The sequence below is a fragment of the Maniola jurtina genome, chromosome 17 (assembly GCF_905333055.1).
Source record: "Maniola jurtina chromosome 17, ilManJurt1.1, whole genome shotgun sequence".
In the NCBI taxonomy this organism is placed as follows: domain Eukaryota; kingdom Metazoa; phylum Arthropoda; class Insecta; order Lepidoptera; family Nymphalidae; genus Maniola; species Maniola jurtina.
Window position 1 is genome coordinate 5,000,930 of NC_060045.1, and position 18,553 is coordinate 5,019,482.

General features: G+C 35.9%; 1 protein-coding gene across 1 annotated transcript; it reads left to right on the plus strand.

Moving 5' to 3' along the window:
• The first annotated feature begins 209 nt into the window (after nt 1–209).
• Nucleotides 210–18,263, plus strand: LOC123873771 (epidermal retinol dehydrogenase 2). The gene is made up of 7 exons (XM_045918799.1): nt 210–396; nt 2,708–2,982; nt 6,186–6,301; nt 10,731–10,850; nt 11,675–11,836; nt 16,811–17,010; nt 17,870–18,263. Exons 2-7 carry the CDS (start codon nt 2,712–2,714, stop codon nt 17,964–17,966), a joined length of 966 nt encoding a protein of 321 aa, XP_045774755.1. The 5' UTR covers nt 210–396; nt 2,708–2,711; the 3' UTR covers nt 17,967–18,263.
• Nucleotides 18,264–18,553: the final 290 nt, after the last annotated feature.

Sequence of the window (18,553 nt, forward strand, 5' to 3'; positions counted from 1 at the left end):
AAGAGAAAAAGATACAATATCATGAAAATCTAATCATATAAATATTGCAATATATCGTCCGACCGCGTGAAATCTTCGTTTTATCGTATTTGACTAATACAAAAGACACTTTTCCGAGGTAACCTTAACTATGCATATGTTTTAGTAAGTAAGTACTCCAGGTTTTTTCATTCGAAGGCATTAGAATTAGAGGTGTAAGTAAAGCAGTAAAAATCTCTTTAATGGTGAATACCGTTACTGGAGAAAGCTAACGTAGTGTAGAGAAACATCGGATTGTGAACTGTACGCAGTTGTAGGTCGACCGGCGCATGCGCAGCGCCTTCTAGCCCAAACAGTTATACGATACGCAAGGCAAGTGTGATCTTACGGATTTATAACACAGGGAAAAACTAAAAGGTTAGTTACATACTTACTTAATATCGCATGGGCATGGTGTTCCTTAAAATTAAGTTTTTTTTAAATAGCCAAAAAGTCAAAATCCTTCAGTTAATTTTGACGATTGAAAAATTAGCAGTCATTGAAATAAAATAATTTAGGCTTATTTGGTGTTTGTCAAAATATATTAAGAATTTTTTTTTAACTTTAAATAAAGCTTAAATTTAAGTTAAAAAGTAAATAATGCGTTAAATTTAATAGGTACTTTTTGAGATATCAAAATGTATGGTAGCATAAAATTACAAACAAACAATCAAGTATATTTTCCTCTTCATAATATTAGTATAGATATTATACATCTACGTAAAAACATGAATAACTTTAAAAACCGCAACCGCTTTCTTAGAAACTACTTTCTATTTATTTAAGTAAAAATGAATGATTCTTTATTTGTCCCGGTTTGTCCGGGATGCGTTCCTATTTTACCATTCTTCCGATTGAGTTGAAACTTTGCCTAGTTGTTGTTGAAACTTGCAGGAAAAGGTTTCTTTCAACCATCAACGTACAATTTAAAGTAGACTTTATTCATAAAAACAGACTACATGCACAGCGCATGTCAGGCAAATCAATAACTAAAAGTGGGTTTATTTTATAAGCTTTACTTATTTATTTACTTGTTTGTTTAAAATGTAGAAGTTAACACACATTTTCAAAAATATAGAGTGATTTAAATATAAATCGGTAAATAATGATAGAAAAGCTTTCTTTTAAAACAACGCAACTTTAACAGGGCTCTCTCCGTCACTCGTTTCTGCTCGTTTCATACAATCGTAGTTCCAATTTCATTTGAATATCAAGCAACCAAAGTCCATGAAATTTTGCAGACATATTCTAGAAAGTAATATCTGTGTCTGTGGTGTTTTAGATTTTTCTAAAAATATGTAGTTTTAAAATTACAGGGGCTCAAAGATTTGTATGAAAATTTTTAAGACCGCGTAACTTTGAAACCGAATATTCTAACAGAAATCTGGAAAACCACAGACATAGATATTAGTTTCTAGAATATGTCTGCAAAATTTCATGGACTTTGGTTGCTTAATATTCAAATGAAATTGGAACTACGATTGTATGAAACGACTGACGGAGAGAGCCCTCTTAAACATTAGGTACAGTAAGTAATTATACCGTTGCATAGGTAGTACCCACAGAAATCCAAATGGTAGCACCTAACTGTATACCTAGTAATATATATTATAATAGATAAATTTATGTCTCTACTATATTTTATTACATCGATAACCTATAGTTAAACAAGCAGGGTTCCTACCATTAAAAGAAAATCTGCACGTATGGTTTCGGAAAATCCATCTAAGTAGGTACAGGTATCTACTTTAGGTCCTTACGGTTCTTATTATAGTAGCTCTGTCAAAATTTTATGCTAACTAGGGGCATAGAGCTCTTCATTAATTTCCATTAGCGAACGATTTCGAAGAAACCCTTCTAAATTAATTAATACACCTAATTATTATTATTAATGACCTTACAAAACCCATGTAGGCAAAAGACGACAATCTACATAAAGGGTGTACGAGCGAGTGAAGGAGGCTAACCTTGTTCAAATTAGAACTTGGGTCAGTAAAATAAGTCTTATTAGAGTACCTTGCTACTTGTTTTATGGGCATAATTACCTAGAATAGGAAAATGTCTATGATTTTTGCGGTCAATGAAGAGAATTCAGCCATACGCAACTGACGACATGCGTGACTATGTGTGTGATACGTGTAGGTACAACTATTATATAGGTAGGTACTACACTTACTTACATACCAGACCAAGTTCTCAACATAATCTTTGTACCACTAAATGATGAAATGTAATACGATACAAGTACCACACACGTAGGCATGTTGTAATTAATATCCTATCAACCAATGAAGCCTACATCTACAAATCAGCATTTTACTAAGTAGTAAAATCGTAATCAACGATCGTAATAGACACCTGCCGTATCTACTCATAATATACATATCTTAACTCTAGAGTATAGTGTAGGTAATTTCCCTTGCCGAGATGAAAGAAAAATATATATAAATAGTAGGTAAGGCGCATAAGAGGTTCTTACTTGACGTTCGAAACTGTGTTAGGCTAGTGTTATGGGTACCTAATAGGACGTAGAACAAGTGAAAAATCAAAACACGAGTGAAAACCAAAGTGCACGTAGGAATCAATTACGTATGAAATAAATTACGTAGGAAAATCAAACAGTTTCCACGGTATTTAAAAAAACACGTGGAGTCTGCAAGAATATATTTGTATCTCGTTTATTTTGCAGAAAAATGTTGGAAGGGACGAAAATTAACACTCCATCGCAAATGTCCAGCATATTTGATATCGCCAAAGACACCGTCCTGTTCCTTGTCTTATCATGCTACTACATTTTGGAGTCCCTGTTTTGGACACTAGTTCCAAATGCACTAAGACCTATGAAAAGCCTGAACGGCGATATAGTTCTAATCACTGGAGGCGGCGGAGGAGTTGGTCGACAATTGGCGATCAAGCTGGCAAGGCTTGGAGCCAAGGTTGTCTTATGGGACGTTAATAAAGAAGGTAAGAAAAGAGACGTTCTTAAAACCAATATAGTTACATACCTAATTAATTTTTTAATCGTCAATTATTGTTTCGAGGAATATTTCAACTAGCTTTTAGACTTTTAAGTTTTGAATAAATGGGTACAATATAATTTCCTGAAATCTTTGGCACCAACCTTAAAAAAAGATGTCGTTCCAGAATTTCGTGGCAAAAATGTTGCAGACCTGTAGCATAGCATTGATACTTTTTTTTTTTTTTTTTTTCTTATACAGCAGGGGAAATCCTCATGGACACCCACTGGGTAGTGCCGGACTTTTACCGGCTAAAACCCCTGCTGTCTCCTTGTTGGCTGTGTGCCCGCCTCGCAGCCTAAAACACAGCACAACACTTTTGCCCCTTCATCTACTTTTTTCCCTCCTTTTCTCTTCTTCCTCCTTTTCCTTCATAATTTGCAACAGCAATCCAATTCTCTTCCTTTGCTAGCATCTTTTTAACTACATTTTCTGCTGTTATGTCTCCTATTTTATCCACCAGTTTTTCTCTTTCCGTCTTCCACTTTGCACAGACAAATATAGTGTGCATGGCGATATCTACTTCGCCGCAGTAAAAACATGTATCGTGTTGTCTCTTTCCGATACTGGATAGCATTGATACTGGAAGCACTATCAGCTGTCATACTTAACTTATTGTACAGATAGTCAAGTTGAGTAAAAGATGTTAATAGGCACCTACTTTATTAAACAGAATTTTAATAATAATCTTCTATATAAGCCCTAAAATTAAGATTAATCGTTTCTTAGGCACGTTGATTGACTTAAATGGGATCAAACATTTCATTTACACGATTTCACTTAACAAGGTTTGTTTGTGGATATGCTTTATTATTTTACCTACGTATCGCATAATGTAGTTTACATTAATAGCACTAAGTAACTTCCTTTTTTGTGGTAATAGGCATTCTTCATTCTTCAACTTCAATTTAATAAAAATGGAATGTTCTCAGAGGAACTTCTCGATTTTCCGGGATAAAAAATCCTAGTTAAGTTCCTCTCTGGTATGCAAGCTATCTCTGTTCCGTATTTCGTCAAAATCGGTTAAACGGAAAGGCCGTGAAAAGTTCGCATTTATAATATCAGAGGGATAAAGAATTTTTCATCATCAGGCTATTCTTAAAGTACTTAATAATATACCTAAATTACCTTACATTTCCAATATTTTAACTTTTATAGAAAATGCTAGACCATTGAGCTTACTCCAAGAATATTTTCTTGGAAATTTTCCTACTGTAGGTAGGTAGGTTTACTCAATTCTACTTTCTAAACACACGGCCATCTGCGGTCTTGGCGCAGTGATCTTAAGACATTCATCATCAGTTACATAATTCTTAATATACCTACCTGAATGACTGAGCCATTTACTTAAACCAGCTAATTAATTTTAAGCTAGATTGAGTTGTTAGGTACTTACTTGCCACATACAACAACACAGTACCTAGAAAGTATGCAGTTCTGCATCTTAAATGTCAGATATGCCTATATAATATCAAGGCCGTAGCCAGGAATTTTATTGGTTTCCAGGTCTTAATCGAATCTTTTCAGTAGAAAAATCTTACTCGACTTGCTAGGGCGAATGCTTGGTTGGTTATGGAATTTTACCTTTCAATTTGACAGCAAGATGGATTCTTCTTCTGGGATGGGGGGGGGGGGGGGGGGGTTTGGTTTGAACTCCTAAACCCCACCTGGCTACGGCCATGTATACCTAATATTATGCTTCCGAAGTGAGAATGTTTCAATTCAATCGATCCAGAGCTTTTCGTGATAAAAATACTAAGCACCTATTATAGTTATGAAACAGCTGGAAATTGCATGGGTACACATTGCGTTTATGAAGTTGCAAAACTTAATGACACAATCTACGCAACAGACACCCTAATCAAAGATTTGTAATGGCTGTTATTTTCCGTTACTCGCTCTAGATAGATCGCAGCATTGAATTAAATTAATATGTATAGAAGGGCAACCACCAAACAAAACTCGTGTTCTTGAACCTGTTAAAATTTTTATGACACCAAGTTGTTGTGTAAGCAAAATATTTTTAAATTAGGAATGACACATCTAGTTCGTAGTACTACGTAGAGGTTGTTGGCTGTTGGATTGCGATGTATTATGAATAATATATACATTATACATACTATATACATAATATATACATATGTATATATATATATATATATATACATATGTATATATATATATATATATACATATGTATATATATATATATATATATATATTATATACTTAGTACCTACATTCATAATTTAAAATCTACCTATCTGTGTGCTATGCCCGGCATGGGTCATCATAACTCATAATGTGATACGCACACCACCTATACAGCACTATGCATGTAAGGAACCTTCACGCAAGTGCAGATAACAATTTGTGCAAATACTTTACATCGAACAACGACCGAAGCCACAAACTTATTTTTAGGGTTCCGTACGTCAAAAGAAAAAAGGAACCCTTATAGGATCACCTTGTTGTCTGTCTGTCCATCTGTCGTACCTATCAAGAAAACCTATAAGGTACTTTCCGTTGACCTAGAAACATGTAATTTGGCAGGTAGATAGGTCTTATAGCACATCTAAAGGAAAAAACCCGGAAACCTTGAATTTGTGGTTACATCACAGAAAAAAATTTGATAATATGACATACCTACCTACCTATAGATTTCGCATACCTACAACTTTACCCACATTTTTAATATTTTAACAATGTAAGTAAGGGCGCTACAATTGCACCTAACTAAACCTACACGTTACTACATAATAGGTATAATTATATGCAATGTACCTATATAATTATATCTTGAGACCAGGCTCTAGCTAGAACTCGCTAACGACGCTTTTCCGTCCCTACTCAAGGCTCGTAGTCATTATGTAAACTTAATTTCCCCCGACCCAAAAAGAGGGGTGTTATAAGTTTGACGTGTGTATCTGTGTATCTGTCTGTGGCATCGTAGCGCATAAACGAATGAACCGATTTTAATTTAATTATTTTTGTTTGAAAGGTGGCTTGATCGAGAGTGTTCTTAGCTATAATCCAAGAAAATCGGTTCAGCCGTTTGAAAGGTATCAGCTATTTTCTAGTTACTGTAACCTTCACTTCTCGGGGGTGTTATTTTTTAAATTTACATTTGTCATGTTTTTGATTTATCAGCATTAAACAAAACCTGCGCTGCTCTCAAAGATGAAGGATACACAGTGGCGAGCTATGTCGTCGACCTGGCAGATCGGGAAGCTGTCTACAAAACAGCACAGAGAGTCAAAATAGAGGTAAATACATGGACTTATATAGATTAATAGCTAGATGCTGCATGTTCATTGAATAATAAACAGCACCAATGGCCAATTCACACCAATTGTGTATGCAGCACGTAGGTAGGTACCTAAATGCTTATCCTTCCATCAAGAAATAGGCAAGGCAATTTATAGACTACAGGCCCATGTTTAAAAATGGGTGGGTCATATGAACCACCAGGTGACGTATACAGGACGATATAAGAGCATAAAATAATAAGTTTCAGCACTATGCCGTCACTTGTAAGCTGTCCAACAGAGTGCTGGTGAGAATTGAAAAGTGCAGGTAGAGTGAGTACATTTTGGTCATATATTTTTGTACGGCATTTTTACCATCGATAGATCCATGAAAAATAATAAGAAAGCGCGCAGTGCCGTAAAAAAATGGTGCGCCACAAAGTCAGTAAATGTTTTGATTTTCTGACAATTTCCGGGGTAAATTTGGTCATTTAATTCTGTACGGCACTAGTTTCATACTGTTTCAATACAGCCTCTAATCCATTATTCCGCAACGCCGTACAAAAATCATGCGACAAGGGGAAAAAATTGAGGGTAGCAACCCCCTCTCTTTCCGTGGTCCGGGGGGTGATTTGAAACAACATAAAATTAATTTATTTTGAAAGTGTTTTATGCATAGATAATATTTTTTTACATGCCGTACATTTTCGTTGGTCCAAAGGTTTGTAGGGGATGTGGATATTATATACACACCCGTTCACTTCAGTTAGACGGCATAGTGATTTTATCATATTATCAATTGTTCTCTTCAAAAATATGTTAATGCTGTACAGTATCAGATGGCCATAAAGTACTACCCTTAAAATGGTAGCGTCATTTTCATCAGCCTAAAAGATATGGTCTGCATTAAAATGTACGGCATAATTTTTTCCTAATTTATTTATCTTAATACTATTTAAAACAAGGGAAAAGCGTAGAAAATTGCTATATTTTATTAATCTATGAATATTTAAACTTTTGCAATAATTTGAAAAATTTCAGTTTTTGTATTTATCTATAATTTTTTTTAGAACAGTTTCTTTTGAACGGCAATACTATATAACAATAGTATTTTACACTATCATGTTAAAAAAAAAGTTGCCGTACAGAGTCAAATGATTTTACAGCTTTAAAAATTAAGTATACCATGAAATTAAGATAATTATTGATACACATTCAAATGAACACTAATTTTTTTACGGCATTATTTTTAATAGTACTTTTGAGTGCTAGATAATGTTTTGGAACCAAAGCCGTACTTTCTCAAATCACCCCCCGGACCACGGAAAGAGAGGGGGTTGCTACCCTCAATTATTTCCCCTTGTCGCATGATTTTTGTACGGCGTTGCGGAATAATGGATTAGAGGCTGTATTGAAACAGTATGAAACTAGTGCCGTACAGAATTAAATGACCAAATTTACCCCGGAAATTGTCAGAAAATCAAAACATTTACTGACTTTGTGGCGCACCATTTTTTTACGGCACTGCGCGCTTTCTTATTATTTTTCATGGATCTATCGATGGTAAAAATGCCGTACAAAAATATATGACCAAAATGTACTCACTCTACCTGCACTTTTCAATTCTCACCAGCACTCTGTTGGACAGCTTACAAGTGACGGCATAGTGCTGAAACTTATTATTTTATGCTCTTATATCGTCCTGTATACGTCACCTGGTGGTTCATATGACCCACCCATTTTTAAACATGGGCCTGTAGTCTATTAGTTAACTCTTACTCCTAATATATTTGGCGATTCGTCGTGGTGCCGGAAAAATATTCACCTACTTACATAAAAATCTACTTAAGCACATTTTCGATTGATTCATTTATTTATTTAATTCTAGCATCTCTACTTAATTTAGACGAATTACATAAAAACATTTGATATTAAAACTTAAAATAGAACTAATCTTACAATATAAAACTTACAATAGAACAGAAATAAAACTACATTTACAAAAGTTCACGAATTTTTTTATTCTTTGTTAGTGAGTGAATTAAAGAATTAGTACATACCTACTCAATGTATAAAATCTTAAAACACTAGATAAATTCATTATACCGGCTTCCCATGGTGTGTGATTCTGCGATCACGTACCTACGTTGGGACGACCATGGATCCACGCATCGCTTCCACAAATGCGTGTGAGTCTTGAGATTCTAAGCCTTTTTGAAGGTCCGACTCTCCGAAGGTACTAGTGGCTACCACGGACCATACGGCCGTCCTATATGGGTCGGTGCGGGCTTTTTTATTCTTTATTGATTACAACATTTAACTCAACGTTTAATTATAAACACAGAGGACCATCCTCTGTAAACTGTAAAAAAATTATGAGGATGGCGCGCATCCTTCCGCAATATCACGCACCGTGGGAAGCATGAATAATTACCTACGTAACCACTATAAAAATAGCTTTTTGTAGCAATACCGTCGTGTCCCGTTACTTCGCCTGCTAAACCATACTTCGCCTAATTTTAAAAACATCGAAAAATCTGCTAAAGTTGGGAACCGAACAGCTCAAAACCTACCAAATACAATACTAGTGTTACCTACGGCAATACTATTCCTGACCATTTGTAACTAACTTTACAACAATAGCGACCAGAGTCATTTATCTGCTGCGGGAAGTGAGATGTTTTTTTCTACCGGTCAAAAACTTTACGTGCCGCCAAGAATCTACGACAAGTATGGCTAAATTTTATTGTAAAATAAAATCACTACTTTATCGTCTTTTATGTTGTAAAATTGTTTTCAATATATCTTATGTAGATAATGAGTTACATCAAGATTTATCAACAAGGTAACTGCGGCCACCATGATGGTACCGTACTTCGCCTAACCCTAGGGTTGTCACTTAATCTTTGATAAATTCATTTGTACCTATCAGTTTTGGTGGTCAGGTCCCCTGCAGCATCAGGATTGAGGAGTTGGAATGCTAATTTTTTAGAAACATTGTCGCAAAGTTCCTCTATTGATTAAAAAAAAATACACAAATCGGTTCAGAAATCTTGGAGATTTCGGTGTACATAGGTAGAAAAACAAAACTCCCTTTTTGAAAGTGTGTTAAAAAGTTCCCTATGTTATTTCCTAGTCAACCCTCTACTTGTCTATGAAAATCCCGTCAAAATCGGTTCAGCCGTTCCGAATATCAGCCCGTTCAAACCGACAGACAGACAATTCAAAAATTGTAATTCAGTTATGGTATCGTTCAAATAACCATATGAGCTTAATATGAGGTACTTATTTCGAAATTACAGACAGACACTTCAATTTTATTTATTAGTATAGATAGATTAGTATAGATAATAATAGGCACTTATCCAACTGAATACAACAACACAACTCAACAAACAAATCTTAATTTTAAAAAAAACTGTAAAAAAACTGTCTCGTGGGTTCGTACTTTGTACTGTTCAAGAAGAAAAAATATTGATTTATTTCTGTTTGTATATAAAATAAAGGCAATCAAAATTTTTACTACTTACTTTTATTGTGTTATATACACTTAATTTGTTCAAAAATTATTGTTTCTATTTGTTATTGCAACATTTTTTGTTTTGTGCGCTTTCCTACCTTCTAAAAAAGCCTGATTTTTTATGGTACTTCTACTGATTTAGTTTTTAGATTTAATTTTGGTTTTAGTTTTCTCATTAAAAATTTCATAAAAACTCTTAAGGATTTGTATTTTTTTTTTAATGAAAACCATGTTCAGTATTAATATGTATTTTTATGATTCCTTTCTTTTGACAACCCTTAGCATAAAAGAACAAATGTATGGAAACAACGGCAGTTGGGTTCCTAACTTCGCCTACCGATAATTTTTTTCTAAAATGAACTTTGTTTTCTGCCATATACGTTTCAAAATGATTTTGCGGCATAATCTATAGGTCTTTCGCTTTTTCAGAGACAGTTATTATAGACAATAAACATAGAAACGCTGCTAGGCGAAGTTAGGAATTGTGCCCTTACTTCGCCTAGCTCAGTCAAAACAGTTTTTGAGGCATTCTAAAAACTGCATTACTTTTCGTAACAGTCTTAATTTATAGTCATGTCTAAAGGCCACCATATATTAAAAGCAGGACTTGAAATAAAAAGCACTCTCTAGGCGGGAAGACAAAAACTGTCAAAAACCAGGCGAAGTAACGGGACACGACGGTACGCAGGGATTTTAAGATCTCGCTGTCCTATAGCGACAGTTTTATAAACTAAGTAGGAATGTCCTCAGACCAAACGTCCGATCAGACTAAAAGTCCGATTATTTTTCAAAATAAATAAATAAATCTTTATTTGATAAAAAGTTACAAGGAAAACGTCAGTATTGTTACGTAGGAATTAATCTTTTTTTTGCATTTTTGATAAGGACACTAATTTAGCTAACTATATAACTATAATTTTGTTTCAGGTGGGAAAAGTAGACATACTCATAAATAACGCCGGAGTCGTCTTCGGTGAAACTCTGCTGGATCTGAACGATGCAGCCATTGAAACCACATACAAAGTCAATATTCTCTCTCATTATTGGGTATGAACTATGAACGCTTAGATCATTATGCTAACTTTAAAAAAACCGGCCAAGTGCGAGTCGAACTCGCACATGAAGGGTTCCGTACCGTCGCGCGTCGTACAAAAAATAGCACTTTTTTTCTTAAGTTTCATGACGGCAATTTTGAAATACATATTTATTATTTGTTGTTATAGCGGCAATAGAAACACACATTCTGTGAAAATTTCAATGCTTCGTGGAGTAGGTACAGCCCGCTGACAGACAGATGGACAAGCGGACGGACGGACGGACGGACGGACAGCGGAGTCGGGTCCCGTTCGCACTCTTCGGGTACAGAACCCTAAAAAAGTATTAACATAATGAAATACTTTGTACTTAAATAAAATGTAAAAAGTTGTAGCTAAATAGACTTGAATATAAATTACTGTAATACCCGTAAATGACCCTATTACCAAATAACCACAAATTAAATAGGTACGTCTAAAATCCAGCAGTTATTAAGTAAGTGTTCAATTTTGAGGCAAATACTTAATATTGCAGACAGCAGACATAACACAAAACATAATAATCTATTATACAATATACCTATATATTTTAATTCAATTCAGTAGATTACTTTAAGTGGGTGCAGGCTTGCACACTTAAGGTTCGAACACATTTGCGCAGCGCTGTGCAACGCGACGCAAACGCGCCAGCGCCTTACTCCATACAAACTCATATAAACTATAATATCGCACCGCGTCGCGCAGCGCAGCTCAAGTGCATTGGAAAAATAAGGTTTTCATCCTGAAAATATTAGTTATGTTCGACATTTACAATATAAATCTTTCCTTTCTTTTCAGACGGTAAAAGCTTTTCTTCCCGATATGATAAGCTCGGGTAAAGGTCACATAGTGACAATGGGCTCCGTTGCTGGACTTCTCGGCACCTATCGATGTACAGACTACAGTGGCACAAAGTTTGCCACCGTCGGCTTTCACGAGAGCCTATTCACAGAACTTCGGGTAAGTCTAGGGTTGAAATCTATAGAGTGCACTCTGACTTAGCTTAAACTCAAGATAGAGTTAAAAGGAGACAGAGGTATATCTCTCACTTAAATCTGTCTGGCTTTAACGCAGTCTTGTCTGAGCAAAATCAAAGTGCGCTCTATAGATATCAGCCTGTGACAAAAAATCTATGGCCTACTGTTTAACTGAGTTGAGATAGTGCCTGAGCTAGCTGCGCGGTGCGGGCACAGTTCATTCTGGTGCGGGATTGGTGACGGTTGACTTATCAGCTAAAGTCTAGTTTAAATAACAGGCGGTAAGAGTTACGTTACGATTAATGTTACACTTTGACCGTCAATAACAGCAAAATAGATTGCATAAGTCAGTGTTTGTTAACTTCCATAATGGTAGATATTGATTATTATTTACGCGTTTAGTATGACTTCTTCTTCTTCTTCCACATTGGTGCCGCCGCGCTCTTCAGCTTTGTAATTTAAAACTAAAATAAATTAAACTAAATAAAAGTCTTCGTTTCCTCATTACTAAGGGCTTTGTCAACGTCAAAAATGTTTGTTTTAAAATATACTTCGATTTCCTGCAAAGTTCTACCTTTTGTTTCCGGTAACCGAAACCACATGAAACCAAGACAAACTGTCGTTACCACTGCCTCTAACAGGAAAAAGTTATGATAACCTAAATAACTTACTATTAGTGGAAACGAATAGATAAACAATGTCAATATAACAGACAATACCACCCCTGTTATACAGAAACAGTAAACTTTTAATTCTAATGGAAATATTTCACCTAATAGTGCCTCAATTGAAGGAAATGGCCCACTATTTAAAATTATAAAGTAAGCACCAATTAAAGCTACGTTTATCCATCGAATATCTTTCCCGACCTTAAAATATAGGCATAAAGATAAAGCCACTAAAATACAGTTAGCTATAAATCCCGTTACAAATATCAATTTTCTTATCGACATGTTCCTGATTAATATTAAAGACATACATGATCCTACAAGGAAAAATGCATCCACCAATAATGTATATGATAAAACATCAGATGTACCAGTGATTTCTTCTAAGATAACAGTTGCAAAAACACTAAAGATCAATTTTCCACTTGCCGTAGTATACGTGTACATAAAAATACTCAGCAACATCAATTCCCAGAAATATTTCATCCGAAAAGCTAAAAACAATCGCTTTAAAGTGGGACGTGAATTCGTCAAATTGGCTTTATCTAATTTATTTTTTTCTACTTTAATCAGCCATTGTAACTCTGCTGTAGTATTGGAATTTTTTCTGTGAAGTTTCCAAAACGCTTGTTCGCATTCTCCAAAACGTCCTTTAGCAGCTAACCAGTAAGGACTTTCTACCCAGAAATACGGTACGATTATTCCAAAAGCTCCTGGTAAAATTCCGATTAACGCAACTGTTCTCCAATGTAAGATTATTCCGAGAACATGACCTAATCCTGTGCCAATAGCTGAACCGACTGTTATCACTGTGTGGAGGTAAAATGCTCTAGTTTTTGGTGATGTATATTCTGTAGTTGTGACCATACATAGGGCATATGTTGCCCCGAAACCGATGCCTCCACAAATTCTTGAGAGCATAAACATATACATTTCTTTGGCGTTATATAAAATTATCCAGTTCAGTGTTAATATTGCGGCAAACAGAATGACTGAATGTTGTCGTCCAACTCTATCTGTTACAGCAGCTACCATTCCCATTCCAACTGTGGCCATGACTGTTATGCTTGAAGCTAAACAAAAAAAAATATAATGAGAAGAGTTTAGTTAAAATTATTATTGAGAAGAGTTCAGTTTTTTTGAACTATTGAACTTAAGAGCGGTCGCTCCAAGCCGAGCGTGAGAAAATGCTATTGCAATCGACGTTTACGGGCGGAACATAGGTAGTTACCTACTCAAGAGCGAGATGAGTTATTTGTAAACAACGCGAATCAACTTTGGTAGTTATTACGATTTTTTGCAAATTTATTAACATTTTTCACAAACACATAAAAACATTTGAAATATTATTATTAAGTAAAGTTTTCCATAAAACCAAAAGTTTTTAATTGTGTACTTTATTACATGGTTTATTTACGCACGAAGTTACCTCTCGTTAAATAATGGTATTCAAGGGTCATAACTTTCAAAATAAATAGAATTTTACTATATTAATTATTTTACGGCATAGATAGATGAGATGAATTCTTATTTGGCTTGGTTTTATATCTAGAAGAACAAATAATAAAACAATAGGCGTCACATACGATTGTATATAAAAGCACATAAGAAGCAAGGTACTCGTATGTACCTACCTACTACTCTCTGACGACGGGTAAGACGTGAAATCACTTTACTTACTCATTATTGAAATTTGATTGTCAGTCAGAGAAATGCCATCTTCTTTATTCCTCAACGCGCGTACCATACCAGTCATCTGCCCGAACAAAATCCCATTTGTTATTGAGAGCAAGAGCATAGGCACGATCACGAGCGCCTTAAAGAAATAAAACAAATTAACGTTCAAAAAAAGTTTCTTCTAAAAATAAGTTTGAAAGATATTATGTAAAGAACTTACAACTTCAAGGTGCCAACGCACTTGAGCTGCGCTGTGCGACGCGGCGCGGTGGCAAATATAGTTAAGAAACAAGAGGACTTTGTATGGAGCAAAGAGCACTTGCTGGTGCCGCGTCGCGTCGCTTCGTATGGACCTTTATGAAACTTAGTTTTTAAAGGAACAAAATTAAAGAAGGGATGTAGATACTGCTGATACCTAAACTATGATAGCTCCATATAAAAGTAATAATAATTAATTGATGTCATTTTCTTCGCTAGACGACGTATTTTCAATAACTTTTGAATAAGTAAGTACGTACCTATTTCTTATTATAATAGTCGTGATTGTTTGCTTTTTTGTACGCGTGTGCGCGATTCGTGCATGCGCAGTTGCGCGCACCAACTTCAAATTTTTAAACTTGAAGCACTAAGTCACTTGTCAGAGAAAAGGACGCACGCGCAAATGCAAAACTAATTTTATTGATTGCGCATGTGCAAATCGTGTGCGTACCAAGCAAAGGAACATTACTAATATTGACAAAATAATCGCCTGCGCACACTTATCGATTCCACCCTGGATACAGTGTGTAAGTGGTTACAGTAAGAATTATTGCTTCATTATTGACAATTATGTAATAATTAAACTATAAAATAAATTCGATCTACGTAAATAAATATTATACATACCTTTTGAAGTATCGGATTCGCCATTGTTGCCGCTTGCTCTTGATAATATAAACTGGAAACTTAGTTGTTAGTGTAACCTTGCTGAACTTATTAAAAATTTATTTTGGTTCATTAAACCTATTAAGATTGCAGCATGTTAGGGTCCCGTGCGAAAAACTACTTTCTTGTTTATTTAATCCTTCCTTGGTCTATGACCAGCGCAAGGTGATAGTACTGGTGATTAGATTATTGATAAGATACCAGAAAAAAAAAAAAAATTTAAACCTGTAAAGTATCATTAAAAGTTCGCAATGTAGGTATTGCGAATAAAACATATTGTGTCTGACGCTAGAGGTCAACGAACGTTGCGTAGATAGGTGAGGTGCGCTGCCGCGTCGTAGGCGGCGAATTGACCCACCTACGACGCCTGAGTTTTGCATGCTACTACATTTTACACATTGCGGGTTTGAAAAATACATCAATCAAAATCCTACATCAAAAAAATCAAATAGGTACATCATGGTAAGTAAGTACCTTTATGGCAATAATTGGTTATTGGTATGGAATTGTGTTTAGGTTATAATAATAGCGTTATCTACATACCGTATATTAGAAGAGAAAAAAGTATTCAATACCCATGGATTCTTTCAGTAGGTACCTAATTAATGAATAATATTAATCTTAATATAACCGTAAAACCACGTAACTTTGCTAGTTAAGTCACCTACTTCCTACTAAATGTACCTATTTACCTACTTGTCTATAATATATCATTATTATCTTCTGTTTAAACTTTAGTACGTAGGTACCCATAATTTAGATAAAATTTGTTATAAAATAATTTATATTTTAATTGGTACGCAATTATTATAACTAAGTACCTAATATCCTAATATGTAGATAACAAAAGGCAAGAAAAGATTAGGTACCTACAGATAGATTAGGTAACTGTGTACCACAAATGAATGATTTTATTAAAACACCTAAACTCTTTTTGCCCTCCTGCAACTGAAATTGAACAAAGACAGAATTTAAAGAATCGAATTGACATCGGAATTAATGCGCCACGCTGGCATATACATAGACAAATCTGAGCTTTAAAACAAGGCTTATAAGGATCATTTTACTTAAACCCTGAAGTGTTTCAAGGAATGCTAATTTCTAACAAAGTTCAATCAATCAATCACTTATATTATCAGCCTGTTTGCGTTTACTGCTGGATATAGGCTTTCCCAAGATTGCGCCACCACACACGGACCTCCACCTTCCTCATCCACCCATTAAGGTGGAAACGAAGGTAGCGGGCTAAATGGGGCTAAGTAATTCCTCAGTCCAGCGGGTTGGAGGTCGCCCCTCACTGCGCTTACTTGTACGCGGTCTCCACTCCAGAACACGTCTGCCCTAGCGGCCATCAGTTCTTCGATTAGACGTTACCTGCCTACTGGCACTTTTAGCTTGCTGGTCAGTTATTCGTTCTAACACAGTTGGAGAGATGTAAAATCTTATCCTACTATCCACACTAATATTATAAAAGCGAAAGTGTGTGTGTGTGTGTATGTTACTCTTTTACGCAAAAACTACTGGACGGATTTGGCTGAAATTTAGAATGCAGATAGATTATACCCTGGATTAACACATAGACTACTTTTTATCTAGGAAAATTAAAGAGTTCCTACGGGATTTTTGAAAAACCTATATCTACGCGAACGAAGTTGCGAGCTTATACTTACTGATATTGTTTTTTGCAGACTCACGGTCATAACACGATCCATGCAACGCTTGTGTGCCCGTACTACATCAACACGGGCATGTTCGACGGGGTCACGCCGCGACTCATGCCCATGCTGGAGCCGGACTACGTCGCCGAAACCATGATAGACTCCATCCGCAAGAACGAAGTCAACTGCATCATGCCCGGCTCTGTCAGATACTTGCTGCCGCTTAAGTGGTGAGAATTGTATTTACTATTTATCAACACCCAACTCACAGTTCCACTGACCGGCAACGCATCGGCGGTACCTCTGGAGCTGCAAATGTTCATGGGCGGCGGTAATCACTTAACACCCGCCTGCTCGTTAAAAAAAACTGAAATCCGGGTCAGCCGTGACAAGGGTATCGCATGACGTCAATAAAGATAATAATATGATCGATTTTGATTACGTAATTCTTAGTTTCGGTATTGAAAATGCTGAAACAAGCTCTTGAAGATCGCAGTATGCGAACAGCAATAATACCTACCCCTCCGCATCTTTCAAAAACCTGTCTATAAACACTACACTAATCCATATACTAATCAAACATGGTCAATGGGCACTATCATTTTTAAATTTCGTGACGCGTACCTAGTAACAAATTCGACATATTGTTAGGAATATACTTACCTAGATGTTCGCCCGAACATTAAAGGTGCCCACGCTCTCGAACTGAACTGCAGCTGAACTGCGCGTCGCGTCAGCGCCCCGCACGATATTCTCTCCAGCAGCCGAGCCGCGCGGCAGTGACGTACGCGCGTCGCGTCTTAATCTTAGGTTGAAATCTATAGAGCGCAAGTTGATTTTCTTTAGACTTAAGTTTCAGTTAAAACGAGACAGGTTTATGTCAGCGGTATATCACTGTCTCGTTTTAACACTGTCTTAAGTCTGAGCAAAGTCAAAGTGCGCTCTATAGATTTCAGCCTTAGGCTCGGGGTATACCTACTTATCTCATCTCGGTTTGCAGTCACACCCCAACAATACTAGTAACTAGGATGGAAATTATACGTATGAAGAAAATTTTTAAAAACCTAAAACCATCTTTCTCTATTTCAGTTTACTCCCAGCAAAAATGTGCTGGGACCTAATGCACAGGGTGATGAAAGGACCACAATCCATGATGGAGCTCAAGAGGAAAACTGCAGTGGAATGAAAACAATACATTATACCTATACCTTTCGAACCTTTAGAATTAGAAAAGCCTAATTTATTTTCACGATTTTTCATGAATGTTTGAAAATTAAACAGAGGGAGAGATTATAAGGCCCATCTTGTTGACGTAATTCATCGTAAAGATTATTTTACGGAATACAACAGTTGCAAGTTATAGTTTTATTTGGATACCTACCTCTACTTTTTATGTAAACGAGGACAAAATAATAGAAGCTAATTAGAAGACTGAAGACAATGTATTTTTTTTTTATTAAATACACCAATATTTAATGGTAAAGTTGTTTTAATGCTGCTTCGTAACTATACAAGCTGGTTTATTTACGTAATAAATAATTGTTACGCTACCTATTATAGGTACCCTATCAAAATCTCAGGTTGAAATCTAAAGGTGCCCACGCACTTGAACTGAACTGCGCGTCGCATCAGCGCCCCGCACGGCAGTGACGTGCGCGCGGCTGGAGAGAATATCGTGCGGGGCGCTGACGCGACGCGCAGTTCAGTTGCAGTTCAGTTCGAGTGCGTGGCCACCTTAAAGAGCGCACTTTGACTTTGCTTAATTTAGTTTAA

Excerpts from the sequence above, each read along its gene's own strand:
- LOC123873771 (XM_045918799.1), top strand. The coding sequence starts at position 2,712 with ATGTTGGAAGGGACGAAAATTAACACTCCATCGCAAATGTCCAGCATA. Across the intron at positions 2,983-6,185 it reads ATGGGACGTTAATAAAGAAG|CATTAAACAAAACCTGCGCT; the intron begins GTAAGAAAAGAG and ends TTGATTTATCAG. Across the intron at positions 10,851-11,674 it reads ATATTCTCTCTCATTATTGG|ACGGTAAAAGCTTTTCTTCC; the intron begins GTATGAACTATG and ends CTTTCTTTTCAG.